General features: G+C 39.8%; 1 protein-coding gene across 5 annotated transcripts in view; it reads left to right on the forward strand.

Moving 5' to 3' along the window:
- ECT2L (epithelial cell transforming 2 like) overlaps positions 1-18,146 on the forward strand; it is a 63,286-nt gene extending 45,140 nt beyond the window's left edge. For all 5 annotated transcript variants that reach the window (XM_072965918.1, XM_072965920.1, XM_072965919.1 and 2 more), the window contains 9 exons: positions 3,030-3,116; positions 3,627-3,841; positions 4,441-4,588; positions 6,214-6,287; positions 6,388-6,544; positions 7,228-7,293; positions 8,658-8,746; positions 16,253-16,425; positions 17,794-18,146. In XM_072965918.1, the coding sequence (XP_072822019.1) occupies positions 3,030-3,116; positions 3,627-3,841; positions 4,441-4,588; positions 6,214-6,287; positions 6,388-6,544; positions 7,228-7,293; positions 8,658-8,746; positions 16,253-16,425; positions 17,794-17,921 (1,137 nt within the window). In that variant the 3' untranslated portion in view covers positions 17,922-18,146. The remainder of the gene's footprint in view (positions 1-3,029; positions 3,117-3,626; positions 3,842-4,440; positions 4,589-6,213; positions 6,288-6,387; positions 6,545-7,227; positions 7,294-8,657; positions 8,747-16,252; positions 16,426-17,793) is intronic.
- Positions 18,147-19,958: the final 1,812 nt, after the last annotated feature.

A 19,958-nucleotide genomic window follows, 5' to 3' on the forward strand; every position in this document is an offset into this window, starting at 1 on the left:
GCTCCCTAAAGACTTACAGGAACTGACCATATGTGAGGCACTGTACTAGACCCTAGGAATAGACATAAACTAAGACACAGCCTCTGCCTTTGAGAGACCTGCACCTACTTAGATGATGCAGCATGATTGCTGCCTGTTAGCAGGATGCACAGGGCAGGGATTTAAGGTAGATTCCCTTTCTGCTCAGAGTCCTCTTGCCTTGTTATAGTAGCCACTATCTCTTTGAGATTCCTGGGAATTAATCTCCCAAAAGGGTGGACGTCATCTCTGTCCCCAATTTAGCCTATGAAAACCTTTAAAAAGTAACACTCAGGGCTCCAGGACTACTCATTTCCCCTTGGTTCACTAAAGGGAATAATCAGTGTGTAACCACACTACACAGGATCCGAATTCTTCCAAAACCCTTACAACGTCTGGGTCATTCCTGACTCCCCAAAAACCTTATTGAAGTTCTTCCATCAACCTTTATTCCTCAAGAATGATGGTGTCACCCTCAACCATGGACATACAGACCCCAGAAATGCCCCACTTTGCAGCAAGAAAACTTGAAGAAAACAATAGGGACAAAACTATAGGTGTTTCCTCTTCTAAGTGTTCATTTTACATTTGAGAGCCCTTACTATTGGCAAGAAGCATTGCTGGAATCTCTGACCCCTGAAAGGATGGTCACCTAGAGCAAGTCCTCTCAAAGATTCTTTCATTTGTTCCTCCGCCAAATAAAATCCACACTGAACTAAGTCTTCTCAACCAGCTGTTGACCTAATCACCCAATCCCTTTAATGAAACAATGCAGAAAGTTGGGGCTTACAGTTGCCTCAATGCTGGAAACCAAGCATGCTCTTGTTACATCGCCTGCCTGTAATAAAACTACAGAAACGTGAGACTCCATGCCTAGGAGTGTCTTTGATATTTTCCTTTTTTTTTCCCAATCAAATTAGAAAGAAAATATGTTAGATTCTTACTTGATTTTCTGCTATTTAACACTTAAGGGCCTGTGCACAACACCCACGAAATGAAATTGGGGAACCTAGGAAGGGAAACCACAGCTTACATGTAGGTGGTGAGTTCAGATCAAATACAGAAGCTGAGTTTTTCCATTCCCTGGGGTTTATTTTTAAAAAGTGTAGATATTTGTCCAGAACAGCAAACTCACAGCCCTAGAAGTGGAATGTAATGCCTTCTTCTGAGATAATTGTTTTAAAGATCCTTCCATAGGGGCTTGTGTAAGAGGGCCTGTCTGCCAAGTCCAGGACCAAACACACACACACATACACACACATGAGTACACACAGATCTATAGATAGACACGTGTATATATAGCCCTCTCTCTCTCTCTGTCATCCTGCCCCCCAGTCGGTAGTGACGGCTGGTCCTGGTGCGCCTGCAGTGTTTCCACTGATACTATATAACCATGGAGGTGGGTCACAGCCAGAATCATAGTTGTTCTTCAGCTCTGCCTGTCATTTGCACAACTGTTTCTGGCCCCTAATTCAGGCAGCCGAGTGTTATTCTGGGAGGTGCAGCAGCAATAACTAGGATGTCTCTGGAAAATGCAGTGCCGGCCTATGCTCCATCCTAGAGGAAAATTCCTCCCACGCGATCAGAGGTCTCCCTTCCATGCCATGGAGAGAGCGAGGCAACGGCCCACCGACCCAAAATAATTGTTTTCTTTAAAATGTGCAGTTTGTTGCCCCTGTTACTTCTTCTGAATTCATCCCCCAAAACAAATAGGGGATAGCATCTTAACCTAAAAATAGGCTCTAAAAAATCCTAGCAACTGGACGTGTAGCACAAAATGAGAGAACTCTACATTTTTAGGTTCAAACACAATTACCACGTCCAATTGATTTCTTATCCACAAAGAAAAACTTACATTTAAAAAAATAGCTGTTGCGGAGCCAGGGGGATACAAAGCCCTGGTCTGAGCAAGCAGGTTTTAAAATAGCCAGGAAGTCTAGGAGTCGTGCTGATGCCTGAGTTTTAAGGCACAAGCACTCAAGTGAGCCCGTCCAATAGGACGGCATCCCAGGTGAGGGGGCCTCCCTCGTCTGTGGGACCCACAATCTGATTTGGCACCGTTTGGGCTCTCTTCATCTCCAGCCAGCCAATCTGAGTTTTATTTTCATTTTACATCTGCACCCACTTCTACCTACACAGCCACAGGTGTCACCACTGACTGGCTGAAGTTATTTCTCTACATAAACTATTAGCATAATTATTTTGAGAGAAGAGAGTATTCCACTCATAGCAAATTTGAATGATTTTGTCAAAATTCAAAGTAAATCCCTTTTCTCCTAGCATAAGCGTGGAGCAGACGTGAAGCGCTCAGGCCAGCCAGGGGGAAGCTGGCTGGCTGTGCGCGGTTCAGGGACCAGAGCTCTTACAGAAAGGCTTCAGGCAGCCTTAAAGGATGGCTGCAGGTACAAATAAAAGTTCACTTTTGCTTGAGTAGATTAAGGCAAAAAGAGCCTTAGTTACAAACTGACCTTTTCCTTCCAGTCTCACTCCGAGATGTCAAGGGGTTACCACGGGCGGTCTTATCTCTGACTCGGAAGGACGGCGGTAGTGACGGCTCAGCGTCATTAGCTCTCAACACAAACATGGGACCATTGTGCCGGTGCTCGGCTGGACCCTGGGTGCTGCAGGCAGAAGAAGGGCTATTGTTTTTAATGTGCTAAATTATATGGAAGCCACAGAACAATTAACAGGGTAAAGTGAAGAGAGAAAAAGCCAGATTTCCATGTGGAAACACACCTAGAAACAGCATGTGAGTCGCACCAAAGTGCTGCGCTGAATGTAGTTTCTCACGTGTAATAGTTCCTAGGAAGTGAACAGTTGTTTTTCTTAACATAAAATTTCATTTAAGAGAGGCATGAAATTTGTCAAGCGCGTAACTCACTGCGTCTAGGGGCCAATAGTTAGGGCTGAAGGCAGAGCTAACGGGAGCCTCCTGTGGGCATAGCACCGACTGGGTGTTTAGCTGTTCCGAGGCCTGCCTCCAAATAACCAAGTCTGCATTGAATTCTCAGGAGAGAAATGTTGTAGAAGACAATCCTCAGGACACAAAATCAAGTCTCAGCAAAAATGATTCAAATTTTGAGTTGCTGGTTAAGCTGGTAAGTCAATTATTACATTAGAAGAGTTTTCTATTTGTTTTGCTCCTGACCCCCGGAAAGTCTTCAGCCTTTATTCTGGTTGGTTCTTTTTTTTTTCCAGAAAGTTTCCCTTAAGGGGAACTCCCCCCCCCAATATAACAGGGGGAAATCCAGACAGTAGGTTTTTCTTTTGAATAAGTCCTGTTCTGAAAAGTTGAGCCAAGAGGATGGAGATGTCACTTCTTGGGGGCAAGAGCCATCTCTGTGCTGCTCTGTGCTGTATGAAAAGGACGCTGAGACAGCATTTAAAGAAATGGCATAGGGACCTAAGGGTTCACAGTTTCTAACTGACCCACCAACTAGGGTCTGACTTCAACTCTGCACATCCCAAACCAGAAAGGGGAGATCGCAGAGCAACTGCCTGACTGCTCCATACTTGAGTTTCTCTGACTTTGACTGTCAGACTTTTTGAGGCTGTAACCTGGAAAAAGTCATTATGCTTCCCTGTGAATTCTAAATGCTTTTCTACAGGAGAAAAAGCTACAGCTGGACTCAGCTGTAAAGCGAACCAGCGTCCTCAGAGAACTCTTCCAGAGTGAGAGAAAGTACGTGCAGATACTGGAAATTGTGAGAGGCATTTACGTCGCGCCACTGAGAGCAGCGCTGTCATCAAACAGAGCAATTCTGAGCGCTGCAAACATCCAGATCATTTTCTCTGATATTCTGCAGATTTTATATCTCAACAGGTAAACTCTGAGCAGGTGTTTTTTCGAAATATTCATTGGGTGGTGGGAGGAACCCCCACTGAATGGAATAGCTTTCCAAAACTATCCAGAGGCTCAGTCGTTCTCTGCTCTTCTTGGGGACCCTGCCTGCATCTCACAAAAGACAATGGGCCCCAAATCCTATAAAAAGAAGAGGTCGAACTAGGCCTCTTCCAGTTTGCAAGGTCCGTGATGGCTGAATGAGGGATAATGATAACCTCAGATCCACCAGGAAATGGGCTGAGGGAGGCTGACGGCCTTCAGCTGTTGAAGTGAGTTGAGCGCTGTCCTTGGAGGAAGGTAAGAAACTGTCCCCCAGACGAAGCAGGAAGGGGACAGTCAGGGGCAGCCTCTGGTGGCCAGCCTGGAGTGCTGACTCAAGGAGTTGAGGTGAAGAGGCGGGCTTCCACCAGAATCAGCCTACCTCCTTCCCTTCCCAGCTCCTCCTCTCCTGTCACATCTGTGCTGCTCTGCGTCAAGGCAAAGGGATTTGACAAAAGCCCTGCCCCAAATGACTGACAACTCATTTATCAGGCTATCACTGGCCGATGTCTCATGGCCGTGCTTTTCTCGTACTGCAGGCAGTTTCTAGATGCCCTGAGAGACAGACTGCAGGAATGGGGCCCAGCTCACTGCGTGGGAGAAATAGTCCTAAAGTTTGGAAGCCAGTTGAACACATACACCAGTTTCTTCAACAATTACCCTGTTGTTCTGAAAACCATTGAGAAGGTAAAAGACTGAGTTACCATCCAGGCATTTTTCAGACCTTCTGAGCTTGAAAGGAAGTTTCATGTATAATTTAAAGGACTAGAATTAATAGGAAATACTTCTCTACTCTTGGCTTCCAGATCTCCTCTGGTTTACTGTGAACTCCTTGAGGACGGGGACCCCAACTTAATCTAATTTTGCGCCAGCAGGAGCTGGCCCAGTGCTTGCCCCAGCAGGGCCCAGGAACAGGTGGTGGGAGTGATCTAACCCTCATGCAAATTCCCAGATTTCCATCTGTCCCAGGCACCTGGGGCTCAGTTGCAGGAAAATGGTCAACAATTAGGCAGAAGCACGGCTGAGCTCTGCCTCCATGCGGCCTCTACAGCCCTGTGTAGCCTTGCCTAGTCCAGCTCTCTCCTGGAGAAAAGAATTCATAATCCGTATGTTGGAAGAAAGACACCCAATGTGTGAAATCTCACTAAGAAATAAGGAATTTTTTGTCTTGCGTTCTGTAGAGAGTGCATTAGAAACAATCTTCTCTGTTGTGACTTACACCCTCACTGCTCCTGTCGGGACCTCTTCTGACAGCAATAAGATACCTCTTTCTTCTCTCCTCAATTTGCATCAAAGAGTAGCAGAAGAGGCTGCCTTGTGACATGGGGGTCCACTTCTGCCCGTGTCCCCTGTGCCCACTGTGGCCGTGTCCGCTTGTCTGCACTGAGGCCCTGAAGAGAAGGCCCGGAGGGGCTGGGAGGTCTCAAGACGATTCCTGACCTCAGACACCCCCCTTTGTCGTGGTCTTCCTGCCCCGCCCAGGGAGTTTAAACGCTGCTGGACAACTCAGTTATGTGAGGGTCACATCAATAAGGCAATTGCATAGAACTGACCTTTAGGGCTAGAACTGGAACAAAGCATCACACATTGTCATAGGCAAATTGGTGCCAACATTTTCACAGTCATGGGCAATAATGTATCTATTTCACTAGCGTGGGGGTGCACATAAGTCAGTACTCAATAAATGTTAGCTATGATGGAAATCAGTGAATATTTGATTTCTAGAAATCAGCATTACTGTCATCTGAGAAAAATAAGGTAACTTCCTGGGTGCCCTAATGGTGATGAGTAATATATTTTCCAACAGATGGTAGGTAGAGTGGAGCACCGTTTTAATGTTACTGTGGAAAACATGATTAACAGCAGCATTATAGGTGAGCACCATCAACAGTCTCTTACTAGAAGGAAGTAACATTTACTGTGTGACTTTATGGCACTTTATGGATAGGATTTCCTCCCCTCACCACAAGAGTTACGTACAATATCTGTGAGAAAACTGAGGCCCAGGGAAGTTAAGTAACTTGACACTAGAATTAAATTAGGAGTCTGATTCTAATCCAGCCCTACCTCCTTGCAGAGTCCATTTTCATTTTCCTGCAATGAGTAAGTTCAGTGACTAGGGGTGGGTGTGTGGTATAAATCATGCACTACACTTAGGCTCTCAGTAAGCACCTGCAGTATTAACAGTACTCTTGATTAGTGGCAGATGATGTTCTTCTGCTTTGAGTGTTTCGTAGATCATGCCTGCCTAGGGGAATAGAATGCTTTACAGCTGTCTTATAGAGTCTTGATGCTATAATGCTCACCTTTAGTGCAGAGAAATGACACCAGCATTCCGAGCTTTCCTGAAGAGGCATGACAAGACCATGGTTACCCATATGCTGAGGTAAGTTCTGAAGGGCAGCACAGCTGGGGCGCCCCAAGGATCGGGCGTTCTCTGGCCATCGGAAAGGAGACCAGGGTTCCCTTCTCTGTGCCTCACGCAGCCTTCCGGAGCTGCTTTTGTATCCATCCCAAAGAATTGAAGAATATATTCATCTTCTCTATGCTCTGAGGCTTCATACTCCTGCAGAACACGTTGACCGTGGGGACTTGACCACTGCAATTGAACAAATCAAAAAATACAAAGGTTATTTAGATCAGGTTGGTCACTGATAAGAGTCTGTGTCCTTTAAAGATGTTACGATGCCTTTGTGGTACTCTAAGATCCTGAAATATCTTAACTTCGTGCGGTTTTCTTTACTTCAAAATCTTTCATCCTTTTATGATGTGAAATCATTGTGTTCAATGATTTTGAGCCCTGAGGGCATCTATTCCAAGTCAAATCACATAAGACAGAATGTCTTCAGATATCTGTATAAGTACAATAAAATCTTTATTAATATAAAAGTTTAAAGAATGGAGTATTTGAGTTGATTTTTCTAGATGGCTAAAAGAAAAAAAAGTAAAACCCCTTGTTTCTGAAAGGACTTTGTAATGTGTTAATTAACTATTCTGCCTGAGTGACTACAGCAATCACAATGACTCCCTGCAAGATTTCAGTGTCTTGGAGTACAGCACTATCATTCTGAGAATATCATTGTGATGTGCAGACTGCATGGGCTGAATGTAAACTGATCACACGTTATGCCCAGAAAATACTTTCTGAATACAGTCTTGTCACTTGCCTTTTTGTTTTAAAACATTGGGTACCTGATGTTGAGATTCTTACTATAGTTTATGAATATACTGAGCTCTTATTATAGGTGCCATAAAATACTTTTAACTTATTTTTTATGTATAAAAAATTACACTTTTAGTTTGCCTAAAATTACTTTGTTTTCTAGATGAAGCAAACCATCAATATGAAAGATCGGCTGTCAGACATAGAGAGAATCATCTGGGGGTGCCCTGTACGTATTTCTGATGTATTCGCTACATCTCGTGCTCATGAATTTTAACCTCAAGTCACTGGCAAAAGGAGACAAACAGATTTCAATTCAGCTGACATCTGTTGAATGCCTGCTGTGTGCCAGGTGCTGCCAAGCTCTCATATCTCACATCCTTGTTATCTGCAAGGGTGCTGGTTGAGAAGAGACACAAGTGGGCTTGACCCCACCCCATAACTTCTTTGCAGTCTTAGCCCCTTGCTCGGTACTACTGTGATCATGACCGCCTTTGAGGAATGGGGCCATATCTTTATTGTTTTCTGTTTCCCTGCACACAGTGTCTGGTGTAGGATTCTGCACACTGAGGAATCTGCAAAAATCCTGGAAGTGTTCTGTTGGCTGTCTGTTACATACAGAGTATCATCTGGTCCCATTCTACCTTCCCTCTTACTGCCTTGCCTACCACCTGACGATCAGTCCATGCAGATCTACTCATAGTTCTTCAATAATCTTAGCCTCTCCCCACACATCTGTGCTCTGCCCATGTTCTTCCTTCTTGCAAATTGCCTTCTTTGTCTACTCCACTGAATAAACTCTTATTCATCCTTTAAAGACCCAGTTCAATCACTGTCTGCCTTGTAAAGTTTCCCCCAACGTCCCCAGTTGCAAGTTTCCCCTTCCTAGGTTTTCTGCAGCACCCTGAACATCCCTGTCACATTTTCTTGCGATTCTTTATTCACAAGATTGGGGGTTCCATCAGGTATGCACTGTGATTTACTTGTCTTCTACTGTTCAGCATATTGAAGGAACTCAGTATATGAACTATACTGAAGTATCAATTGATTGGAAGTGTTATTTTTATTTGTTCAAGTTGGGGAAGCAAGATGGAGTTGTTCAGGACTCATTTAGATCTGCACATTTGATAGGGAAAGAGAAGTGGAGTTGATTCGATTACAGAAAATTCAAAATCTTGGAACTCACTGAGTCCATAGAACTTTACCTCTGGATCACAGTGTACACCAAGTGATCACCTCCATGCCTAGATCAGCAAAAGGGCCTGACTTCCTAATTTGTAACAATTCATTCACTTCTTTTTCTTGATCCATCCCTACTTACCCACCCCACCCCCACTTTATCTTAGATACTAGGAAAGCATTTATAATAAAACAATGATTTTAATAGTTTAAAAAATTAGACAACACCCTCAATTCTGCAGTCTTCCTAAAGAAAGCCTATTTTTACAAAAAATGAAAACATTTGCTTTATTCATAATTGAACTGAGTTCTACTCAACATTTACATCTTCTGGGATATAAAATAGTTCTGCAGTAGTGGGACTTGTTTTCTAAAAATGTATATATGTTTCTAATTTTGTTTTTGATTTCATAGATTCTATCAGAAGTAAACAGATACCTGATTAGGGTCCAAGATGTAGCCCAACTTCACTGCTGTGATGAGGAAATAAGCTTCTCTTTAAGGTAAACATTTAACTATGCTATGGCTGTGAGTGTGTCTTACTCATCTTGCACCCAGCATCCAGGACAGTGTCTGACATCTTGCAAGCTTACAGTGAATCTTTGTGTTGAACTGAAAAGTTGCACACACACCCCTCTCTGAGACAATGTTAGGTGCTTTAATCACTTCACTCGCATTCCAGGCAGCTACTGGGTGGAATGGAAGAAAGGAAATGGTCTTTGCCAGGACCACTAACTCCACAGAAATAGAAATTCTGAAGTCTGGTCACTTTCTTACTGAGAAGAGAGCCAAGTGTTGTGGGACATTACATCAAGTGTCTGCTCAGCTACAAGAAAGAGAAGACCAGTTTATTATCTGCAGATAGCTGTTGAGGTCGGTATTCAAAAGGTCTCACCAGAAGACCACCATGACACTGAGTGCTCATAGTAGTGTAAGAACTACTGTGATGGGAGGTGCCAGTTTCCGTAAGCTAGCATTCCTTTTCTCCTTTAGAACAAGGGTGGGCAAACTTCTTCAGTAAAGGTTCAGATAGTAAGTATTCTAGGTCTTTCTTGCCAGAAGATCTCTGTGGCAACTACCTAACTGCTGTTGAAGCACCCACACAGATACAAAAATACAATACATAACAAATAATACAATCTTCATGAACAATACAATACATAAGTGAACAAGTGTAGCTGTGTTCCAATAAAGCTTTATTTACAAAAACAAGGGGGGGTGTCATAGTGTTTTGATTCCTGCTTTAGAAAATTGTTTGCCAAACTATGTTCTCAGTGGTAAAGATGATAACCCAACAAATAGCCATCAAATGGAGAACTAACTCCAATAAAAGAAATAAAAATTGATTTGTCTTGTTATTTCAATGAATATATCAGTGAATGTTTCCCAAAGGCCCAGGGCAGGTCGATAGTTGGAAGAAACCAGACCCCTCATCTCTATCCCCACCTGGAGTATATATCTTAAATGAAAATCAAAGCACACAATTGTGTCACTTTTCTAATTTTCACAGTGTTTTTGTTTGCTTTTGGTCAGTGGCAGAAGAAATGAGCTAGAATGATGGGAGGAAACTAGCTACCACGCCAACAATTTTAAACACACTGGTGTAGCAGAAGACATGCTAGGATTATTCGAAGTTTTTTTTAAAGAATTTACTTTACCTTCATGTATTCATTCTCAAGCAATCTTTCTTTATGTAAGTCCCAGTTTCTGACTTACATAATGTATCTTTTCTCTGAAGAACGTCTTTTAACATTTTTTGCTAGGTAAGTCTGTTGGCAATGAATTTTGGTTCATCTGAGGCTCATTATTTCTCTTTCACTTTTGAAGGATAATTTTTCTGGCTACAAAATTCTAGGTCAGTGAGTATTTTCCTTCAACACTTAACTTCATTCCACTCTCTTCTTGCTTGCATGGTTTCTAAAGAGATGTCCAATGTAATTCTTATCTTTTTTCCTCTGTAAGAAAGGTGTTTAATTTTGATTTTTGTTGTTGCTCTCTGGGTTCTTTGAAGATTTTATCTTTGTCTTTGATTTTCTAGAATTTGAATGTAATGTGTGTAGATTTTGGGGGATTTTTCCTGCTTGGTATTCTCTAAGCTTCCTGGATCTGTTTAGTGTTTGTCAATAATTTTGAAAAATTCTCAGCCATTATAACTTCAAGTATTTCTTCTGTTTCATTCTTTCCTCTCCATCTGATATGCCTGTTAGACTTAAGTACACCTTTTGTAATTTTCCCACTTTTTTGGGATATTCTGTTCCTTTCTTTTTCACTCTTTTCTCTTCTATTGATGTATCTTCAGGCTCACTGATTCTCTTCTTGGCTACATCCCGTGTGCTGATGAGTGCATCAAAGGCGTTATTCATTTCTATTATGGTATTTTTGGTTTCTAGAATTTCCTTTTAATTCTCTCTTGGAATTTCCACCTCTCTGTTTATATTATATATCTGTACTTACATGTTGTCCACTTTTTCCATTAGAGTCCTTAATTTAACTTATCACAGTTATTTTAAACTCCATAGTCTGACAATTCCAACAACATTTCTGCCAAATCTGAGTCTGGTTCTGATGCTTGCTGTCTTACCAGACTGTGTTTTCCTACCTCTTAGCATGCCTTGTAATTTTTTGTTGAAAGCCAGACATGATATATAGAATAAAAGGAACTGAGGCAAATAGGTCTTTAGTGTGCAGTTTTACATTTATCTGGCTAGATGTTAGCCTGTATTTACTGTTTGTTGTAACTGTGGTGTCAGAGGCTACAATTTTCATTTTTGTCTCCCCTGTTGTCATTGGGTTTCCTTAAGGATCCCATAAATAGGACTTGAAACCTGCAGTTCTTTTCAGCTGTAATGCCTTGTTTGTAAGCAGTCCTATCGATGTGGTAGTAAGGTGTGAGGGGAAGGGAAGTTGTATGTTCTATGATGAGGTCTCAGTCTTTTAGTGAGACTGTGCCCCTGGGCTATGACCTTTATAAGTGCCTATAAGCGTTTTTTTTTTTTTTTGCTCACCTCTCGGATGAGACAGGAAGGTTAGGAGGAGTTGGAGTTGGGTATTCGTCTTTCCTCATGTTGGTTAGGTTCTGGTAAAATTGTTTCCATTGAGAACAGGCCTTTGTTAAGTGGAACAGAACTCTCTGGGCAAGTTTCAAATGGTTACTTTCTCCCTCCTTATGGGAAAAATGAAGGGATTGTTCTTAGATCTTCATGGTGAGAACTTGGTGGGGCTCCTGGAGGTAAAACTCACACAAGGGGTTGGTGTGGAGTGGGCTAATGCTAGGTCTCCAGGAGTTTGTAATCTCTTGCACTAACTCACATTCAGTCTCTAGCAATTAGTCAATTACCCTTTAAACATTCTTACCTGATGCTGGCTCCAGCAGGCAGCTGCCGCTTCCAGTAAGCTGTGCTTCTATGTACCAGCTTGTCTCTCCAGGTTTTGGGGTGGTAGTTTACCTTGTGACCTCATTTCTCTGATGGCTCTGAGTTGTTGATTCTGTTTTCATCTTCCTTTGTGTTGTGAGGATGGAAGTGATGACTTCTAAACTCTTTACATGTCCAGCCAGAAACCAGAAGTCTCAATTATTAGAATTTAGACTTCTGCTTTAGTCTTTGGACAAGAGTGCATTTAAAGATCTCAGGAAAATGGAGGAATACTAAATTATTTTACACTCTAATTATGAGGTACATTTATATTTAAGTAGGCATTATATATTAAGTAGGCACTATTTCAGTGATTTGCCAAGCAATAAATATAAATGAAATTTTACATTAATATTTGAAATTAAGTAAATGCAATAAGGTTCATATTCCACAAGTTATCGCAGAACATTTAGCCTGTAACCTTGTTTTCTGTCATTTTAGGAAGTCACAATGATACTCCCATGATTTCCATCATTTCTACTTAGAGGAAAGTCTGTTTACATTTATGTGTACAAAACCAACTCATTTGAGTCTAAGGTTTTACAGTTTACCACATATTTTAACCACTCTCATTTGATATAATCCTTACAACCACCTGGTGAGGAAGGTGGGAATGGAACTATGTTATGGCTGGTGAATCTGGATTTGAATAACTTGTCTGAGGTCACAGAACTAATAAGTGCTGGCTCAGAATTCAAAAGCAGGTCTCAGTGTTCTGTCCACTGATTAGACCAGTAGGTGGAAAGATGAGCTGGGCTTTCCTCATAATAAACTCACCAACACAGCAGCAAGTACTAAACAAATTAGTAACAAACAAGAGCAGAAGCTAAGAAAGAACAAGTAAATAATTGCACCACAAAAATGAAAAACTTTGCTCTGGGGTAGAGATGAAGTCATGGAGTCATTTTAGAGCTAGGAAATCTGGAGGCATTTGTCCCTCTATGGATATAGCCCAGAGAGTTTGGGTATGTTAAGCTTTTATAATACATTGTGTACCTTAGAACTTTTTTATTATTGCTTTTTCAGAAACACCAATTTTCATCTATGTGACATTATGCTTGCCAATTTTGAGCAGTTTTATTTTTGTTTCCTTCTAATGGGGTCTCCTCAAAGGTTCTCTGAAACCCTAGGAACTCTCTAGGACTGGTGAACAGAGGCACGGCCTTGAATCACCAAAAGGAGGACTCAGACCCTGAGTCCTCAAGGAAGAATACTACTACACTGCCAAGGATGTATGCTGTTAACTTTCCTTTTAGCCTTTCCTGAAGGGACCTACCATCATTTACCAGGGCAAGCAGGCACTGGGGAAAGAAATACCCAGACTTCTCAGGTACACTGGATTCTGGCTCTGCACTGACTTTTATCCTGGCAACCCCCAAACCACTATGATCCATGAATCAGAATGTGGATGATGGGTCTAGGTGATAAACAGTTTTGGCTCAAGGCAGCTCACAGAACCAATGGCCTACTGTTGTCTGTTTATGCTCTGAAAATTCAGTTTTATGTATTTTTGGAAGTTAGATACTTTGTCTCTTGGACTGGCTAATGCAGTAATTAAACAACAACAAAACACTTCTAGAATGGTGTTAAGAATTTAAACTATAGTAGACCTATTCTATTTTGCTGAGTCATTGAGCCTATTTGTGACTAAGCAAAGAAATCCTATCCAGGTTCAAGGGACAAAATCTACCCTTGGAGTTGGTTCTTTTGAATGTGAGCAGAAGCAGCTTTCTGAAACCCTAGTAGGATCCAGAGTTTCCATTTCAGTTGCTCCATTATGTCAATACGAAAGGCAAAAAAAAAAGCATTTGTTTTTGCATCTGTAGAACTGTTAAATTTAAAAAAAGTTTCTGGTGTTTTTTGTCTGGATGAAAATTGTTGGAGATCTTGTGGGGTGTAAATGGCTTTTGGAGAGCCTTTTTCTAGGTAAAACTCACCTATATATTTTTTAAACAGCACTTTTACAATCAGATTAAAATAATAAAAACTTCTTTGTGTGTTTATCTTTCCCTGCTCACGTCCTCAGATTACAAGTGGACTCAACTCCAAGCTCAAGTTAATGTGCCTGCTCCTTCCCTCCTCTGTCCTCTCCACCCACTCAGTCCAAGTGGGTCACTAAACTGGAATTCTCTTTCATTTACCTCTACTTTCAATGTTGTCCCTTCCAGAGGAAAAAAACTAAACATGTTTACTAGAACAAACACTCCTTTCAAAGCTACTTCTCCAAAGCACCCTTGTAGTTCAGATAGAACAGCAAAGTTTTATTGTAGCTTTAAACATTTTTCTAAAATGGTATGATTCTTATCAGCAATCGGATAAAAATATTGCCAAAAGGGTCAAGAATATGGTGGAGTTCTTTTGCCTATTTTAAAGTGGCCCTTTGCCCCATCCAGCCCAGCACATGCAGATGTAAAATGCACCCCATCTTTCTTGCTTCCCCTCTCCCTCATTCCTAGTTCAGTTTGCTCCATTATCCTCAGAATAAGCTATCAACTTGATCTAGAACATTATTTCTAGCAAGGTATCAGTAAATATGAAACAGCTACTCCTTCTAGCCTAAATCACAACCACAGAGATGGGATGGAAATGTTTGAAAAAGGAAGTTGGTTCTAGTTGTTGTGTGATCACTGCATTGTTATCTACCCACACACCTGACATGACCTGCATCTCCTCACACTCTCCAAAGAGCTGAACCTGAAGTATGGTACTCCTTAAAGATGTTTTGACATCCGCTCCAGTCCTTCACCTACCTCATGGGCATGACTGTAACTGATGACTTAGGCGCCTCACTACTCCACGTGTGGTCTGCACACCAGCAGTCCCAGGCTGCTGTTAGAAACGCAGAACCTCAGGCTAGCCTGGCTCTGAGGAATCATAATTTGCACTTTAACAAAAGCTCTGAGCAACTCAGATGCACATTAAAGTTTATATTAAGCACAAGTCAGAGCCATTATAATATAAAGTGGATTCTAAATGTGAATTATAGCAGCTTTTATGGAGAACAATCTGGAAGTCTTTGATAAAGTTATGTGTACTATTTGGCCAGTCAATCCTACCTGATAGAAGTAACAGTACCTGTAAGGAATTTATTTATATGTAAGGAATCAGTTTATCCCAATATTGCTCACAGTGGCAATAAAGGAATTAAAAATGAAAGAAGGAAGGGAGGGGGAAAGAAAGGAGGGAAGAGAGACCTGAGCCTGTAAACAAAGCAAATGTCCATGAAAAGAAGAACGTTCATCAAATGGGGAAGTGTTGGATACATCATGGTCCAGCCACACAATTATTTAGCTATTAGAAAAAAATTGAAGTGATTCCCATTGCTGAGAAAAGCAAGAAAGAAGTCTGGATAATACTACCATTTTTATAAAACAATGGCAACCTACCTCTAAATAGATGTGTATATATAGGTACATATGTGAATGATTACCTGAGCAGGTTAAAAAAAAAAAGTGGAAAGTTACATACTAATTTGTTAACTTGGGTGACCTGAGTGGAGGAAGGAGCCAAACAAAAAATGAAACAAAAGAGTGGTACATTAAAAAAGCTGATGGTACATGCTGATGTTACTTTAGCATTTTGATAAAACTTTACGTGTATCTGAATCAACAATTTAAAAATTAAACAAAATTGATGAAGATAAAAAAAATAAGAGAATTCCTCTGAATAAGCCAGTAAATTGATTTGCTTCCTTAGAGTTACATCCTTAGAGTTGCTTGATGTTTTTAAGAGGAAAACATTTTTTGGTTATCTTCCATCAAAATAACGAGCTTGTTGCGCTTAGCCACTCCTGGTGGGGAGCAGGGATTGAGGGCGTAGGGTGGGGCTCCCCCAAGCTCCTCCCTAAGACATCACCTGGTGCTCCGTTTAGTACCCACAGTAGATGACCCATACTGGAGTACAGTGAAACTGGCTCCACCAACAGAAAAGCAAAGAGGATACTAGATGGAGGTTGGGGGCACAACATTTTGCTTACTGATAAACATACCTGCAGCTGACTTTGATGGCAACCTCAGTGAAAATAAATAGTTACTTAATTCCAACTTTTTATTGTTTCCCTCCAATCAAAATTAGAATTTCTTTCCTACTTAGTAAATGCTTCTCTTCTCCCTGCTTTCTGCCTGAGACACCTCACACCTTACTGATTCTTGTGCTTTTCTCTAATCCAACCTGTTCCCCTTAAAGATAAAACCAAACCAAAAGAAAATGTATTTTCCCCAGATTGCCTAAATACATCGAACACAAAATACCAACCTTTTGACAAAAGTTTAAAAACACAGCTTTAACGTGATTCGTGTCACAAAGGAGTGAAAGTTCTGTGTTCATTTTTCCTGCATTGATCGGATACTTGTCCAGTGGATCTCAAACCATTCCACCAGGAACCTTGAGGCCCACCCACACAATTGATCTGAGACAGAGGGACTAGTAACAACCAGAAAAAAATACAGAGAACTTCAATAAGCCATTCAAAAGGTCTGAGGTGGGCAAAATCCTTGACTACTGGGTTACCAACATAAAGATGGTGAACTGTGTAACAAGCACGTATGTATGCATATGTAAAACTTCTAAAACTGCTCCTTCTCTGTCTTAACTCAGGCTCTATGAACATACTCGTGATCTCAGTCTCTTCCTCTTCAATGATGCACTGCTTGTTTCTAGTCGGGGCACGTCTCATACTCCATTTGAAAGGACTTCAAAATCAACCTACCAGTTCATTGCATCCGTGGCCCTTCATAGGTTACTCATAGAAGATATTCCGGATTCCAAATGTATGTATTCTTTTCCTCCAAAGAGTTAAATGCCTTTAGGAAGCTGTATTATACAAAGCCCATTAACTATTAAAATAGAAAAGCAGGAAGAGAACTAGAATTTGCCAGTTTGCAAATAATTTCCCTAATAATTTTAGGATCCTATTAATGTAAACTTTCATCTATCTCTGAAATAGCAAAAGAAAGGCATACTGGCATTGTCAGACACACACCTTAAGACATAAGGAAAACAACTTTCAAAAACCATGAAGAGAGACATAACCCTACATCATTGTGAGGGATTTTCTCAAGCAGTCTGACAGGAGCTGGGGTCCTTAACCACCACTCTGTACTGCTTGTAGATGTTACAATTTTAGATTTTTATCTATTACTTTTCCATTCTACTGGGAATAAGCGATTATTACAGGTTTGACTGTACCTTTTCTTCTGAAAGTTCGTATTTGAGAGTTCCTCTATAAAGGATCGATTTGCAAAGGATGTTTGGTGACAAACATTCCCTCATAATAATCTCAATAGAAATACCATGTTACGAAAATAAATCCTACTTAAACTTACTGTACTTAGTTTTTATCTTATACTCTACTTTCCAATCTTAAAAGGATCCATATGTCTTTCCCATATTTGTTAGGCCAATCTGAGTGTAACACATCTCATTTCAGTATTTTTTACTGCATGCGAAGGCAGGACTCAAGGTTAAAGCTGGAACGAAGATCTCAGAGAAGGAATAATCTAAAATGGGCTGCTTTCCCTTTAGCTTTAGCCCCACTTAAACTCTGAGCATGAGAAAAAATGAACACTAAATATGGGAATAAATATTTCCACCTAGAATTCAACTCAGGTAAAAAGAGACAGTTACCTGTATCCACTGGGTGTGGTTGAAGAGTGTATGACACGTCTCCTTTCATCTCCCCTTAATCAGCTGTGCTCTGTGTCAAAATACCGTAACGTAACTTAAGAGTGGGCACTCAGCTCAGCAGTCAGCCTAGTTCTGTCCTGGCCCCCATACCAAGGTGGTCCAGGTTGAGCTCTCAGCATCTCTTACCTACAATAACTCTTAGTATAGACCTTGACTGGTTCCAGTTCCTTCTGGAATTAAAGAACATCACATCATCTATCATTCAGTCTTTAAAAATAATTGCTAGTTATAATTAAACAATTATAATATAAAGGTAAGATTATTTTAGACTGTATTAGAATCATTCTGTATCTTAGGATATTATATTCTAAACTGGATTTGTATTTGTTTGAATCTCTCTTTAATTTCCAATAAAATTTTCAAGTTGACTTGGCTAATTCTTGAATTTTAAAACATTTTCTTTTGATTGTTACCTGCAAAGATTAATTAGTATACCCCAAATATTTTTACAGGTATCAGGAATGCATTTATTCTTCAAGGTCCAAAACATGAATGGATTTGTGCTACAGAGGGTGAGGATGATAAATTCCTATGGTTGTCAGTACTCCAAAGTGCCATCAAAAGTAGTATGGAAAAGTGAGAATGGACTTAAAAATCCAGCGGTGCCAATCTACCAAGACAAAGACAGACAGCGTATATTTTCTATTCCAGAAGATCCAGCAAGAAGCAGAATGATTATCAGGGTTGATGGGAGGATGAACTAGGATGGCCCATAAAGTTCCTTTTGATTTTTAAAATTTATCATATATGCTCAATTATGTGAAATGGACAAAAGAACAATTTGAATACAAAATTTTGAACCAGTTATTTTGGTAGTTATTTTTCACAGACAGTATTATTTAGAGTAGTCTGACTAACAAAACCTAAAACAGAACAAGGGTACTGGGTATTTAAAGTTTTGTTTTATGATCTAATGAAAAATAAAATCATAATGAAAAATGTTTCTTAAATGATCAGTATCTTAGAAAAATGTTTTTAATCTAATGGTGACTTACCAATCATCTTTAACATGTTCATAAAATTGTTATTGATTTAAAAAAATATAATATAAATGGTAATTTACTAAAAAGTCTGACACATATCCTTAGTATGAATGTACTTCTCCAGAGACCATTTTTAAAAATATACCACTATAGTATTAAAAAGTTTTCTGTAATTTTTACATGTTCTTTTGCTACAAAATTAATTTCTTAGACGTTTCAAATAAAACGCTTTAAAAACCTGTTACACTGTTAAATTAGAAGGCTGCTGGTGGGTGGGGGACCTTTTAAAAAAAATAAAAAGTAAACTTGCCTGCAATAGAATTTAGCGGAGTGAAAAATGAAGAAATTAAGACAGTTCTGTTTTAAAATAGAGAAAAAGAAAAGTAAGTATTGAATAGTTTTCTGGGCCTTAAAGCCTTCACTTGTTTAACAAACTGAAGCTATAACCTGTTAGCCACTTTGAAGCTTTAGCTGATATATGCAGTAATAATATTTTTAGTTAATGGTAGATAAAAGTTGTATTAATCTGGGAAGCTTTTGGTTGTCAGTTTCCTTTTTGCTTCAAATTCTCCTTTAAGGTAATGAAATTTAGTACAGCCTAGGATTGTGAACTAGGTGATTTTAAACATTTTCTTCTTTTAACAACAAAAATACAAATTCCTTCAAAGGTAAATTCTTAAAAATTTAAATTCTTGTTAAAAAATGTACAAAAGTTAAAATATTGTGTTTTATTAGTGTAAAATCACACTTATGATTCTTTTATGATATATTCATGCAGCTTAACATCTATGATCCCATAGACAAAATAAAACATTAAAGGAATATCTGCTATTAGTCAGCAGTAAATGCAAATTTACAAATGTGATCGAAGTGTAAATACCATATAATACAAAACAACTCCTGAGACACTACATCATCCTGAATAGGGCACACTTCAGAAACCCTCTGTTCATAGGGAAAACCTGTCTCTATGGCAAAAGAACGAGTGACAAGACAGCTAAAGGTAAACTAGAAATCTTAAAGAATTTCCATTTATTCTGTCCATAATTAAGGTCCTCAGAAGTTTAAAAACAAATTACTTGAAAACACTTTTAGAGACTGATGAGCATAAGTTTCTAATTCAGAGAGAAAAGCATAAATTATGCAAAAAGTGATGTTTGTACGTGGACAGAATCTATGTTGTTTGTGGTGGTAACAATTTCCCTTTGCTTCTGGGGGACAATTAAGAAAGGCCTGCTCTGTGGTAATTTTGTAAGTTTACACGACTGCTGCTGAATTAAAATCTCATACACAAAAAGTTTAAGTCATAGGTGAAACTGATGAAATTGTCACAAGGAAAAACATAAAATCTGACCCCCAAAAATTAATGTGAAAAAGTCTGAAAGTGCCACGTGACTCTTGAAGAATGCTGATCACTGCAGAGCTATGGTTAAAGAATGCCTTATCTAATACAGTTCTTTCAAATCAAAAATTAAACAGGAAACTCACTTTAAAGATTTTTACAAAACAAACATGGATGCTTTGTTAAGTGTTAAACCTAAAAGACAACTTGACAGTTTATTTTTGTCTCCTTTGTGCTTGAGATGTAAATGAGAAGTCCATTCTGTGTCCAATCAGTGTTAGGCTTTGGCCCC

Source organism: Vicugna pacos, chromosome 8 (genome assembly GCF_048564905.1).
Source record: "Vicugna pacos chromosome 8, VicPac4, whole genome shotgun sequence".
Lineage (NCBI taxonomy): Eukaryota > Metazoa > Chordata > Mammalia > Artiodactyla > Camelidae > Vicugna > Vicugna pacos.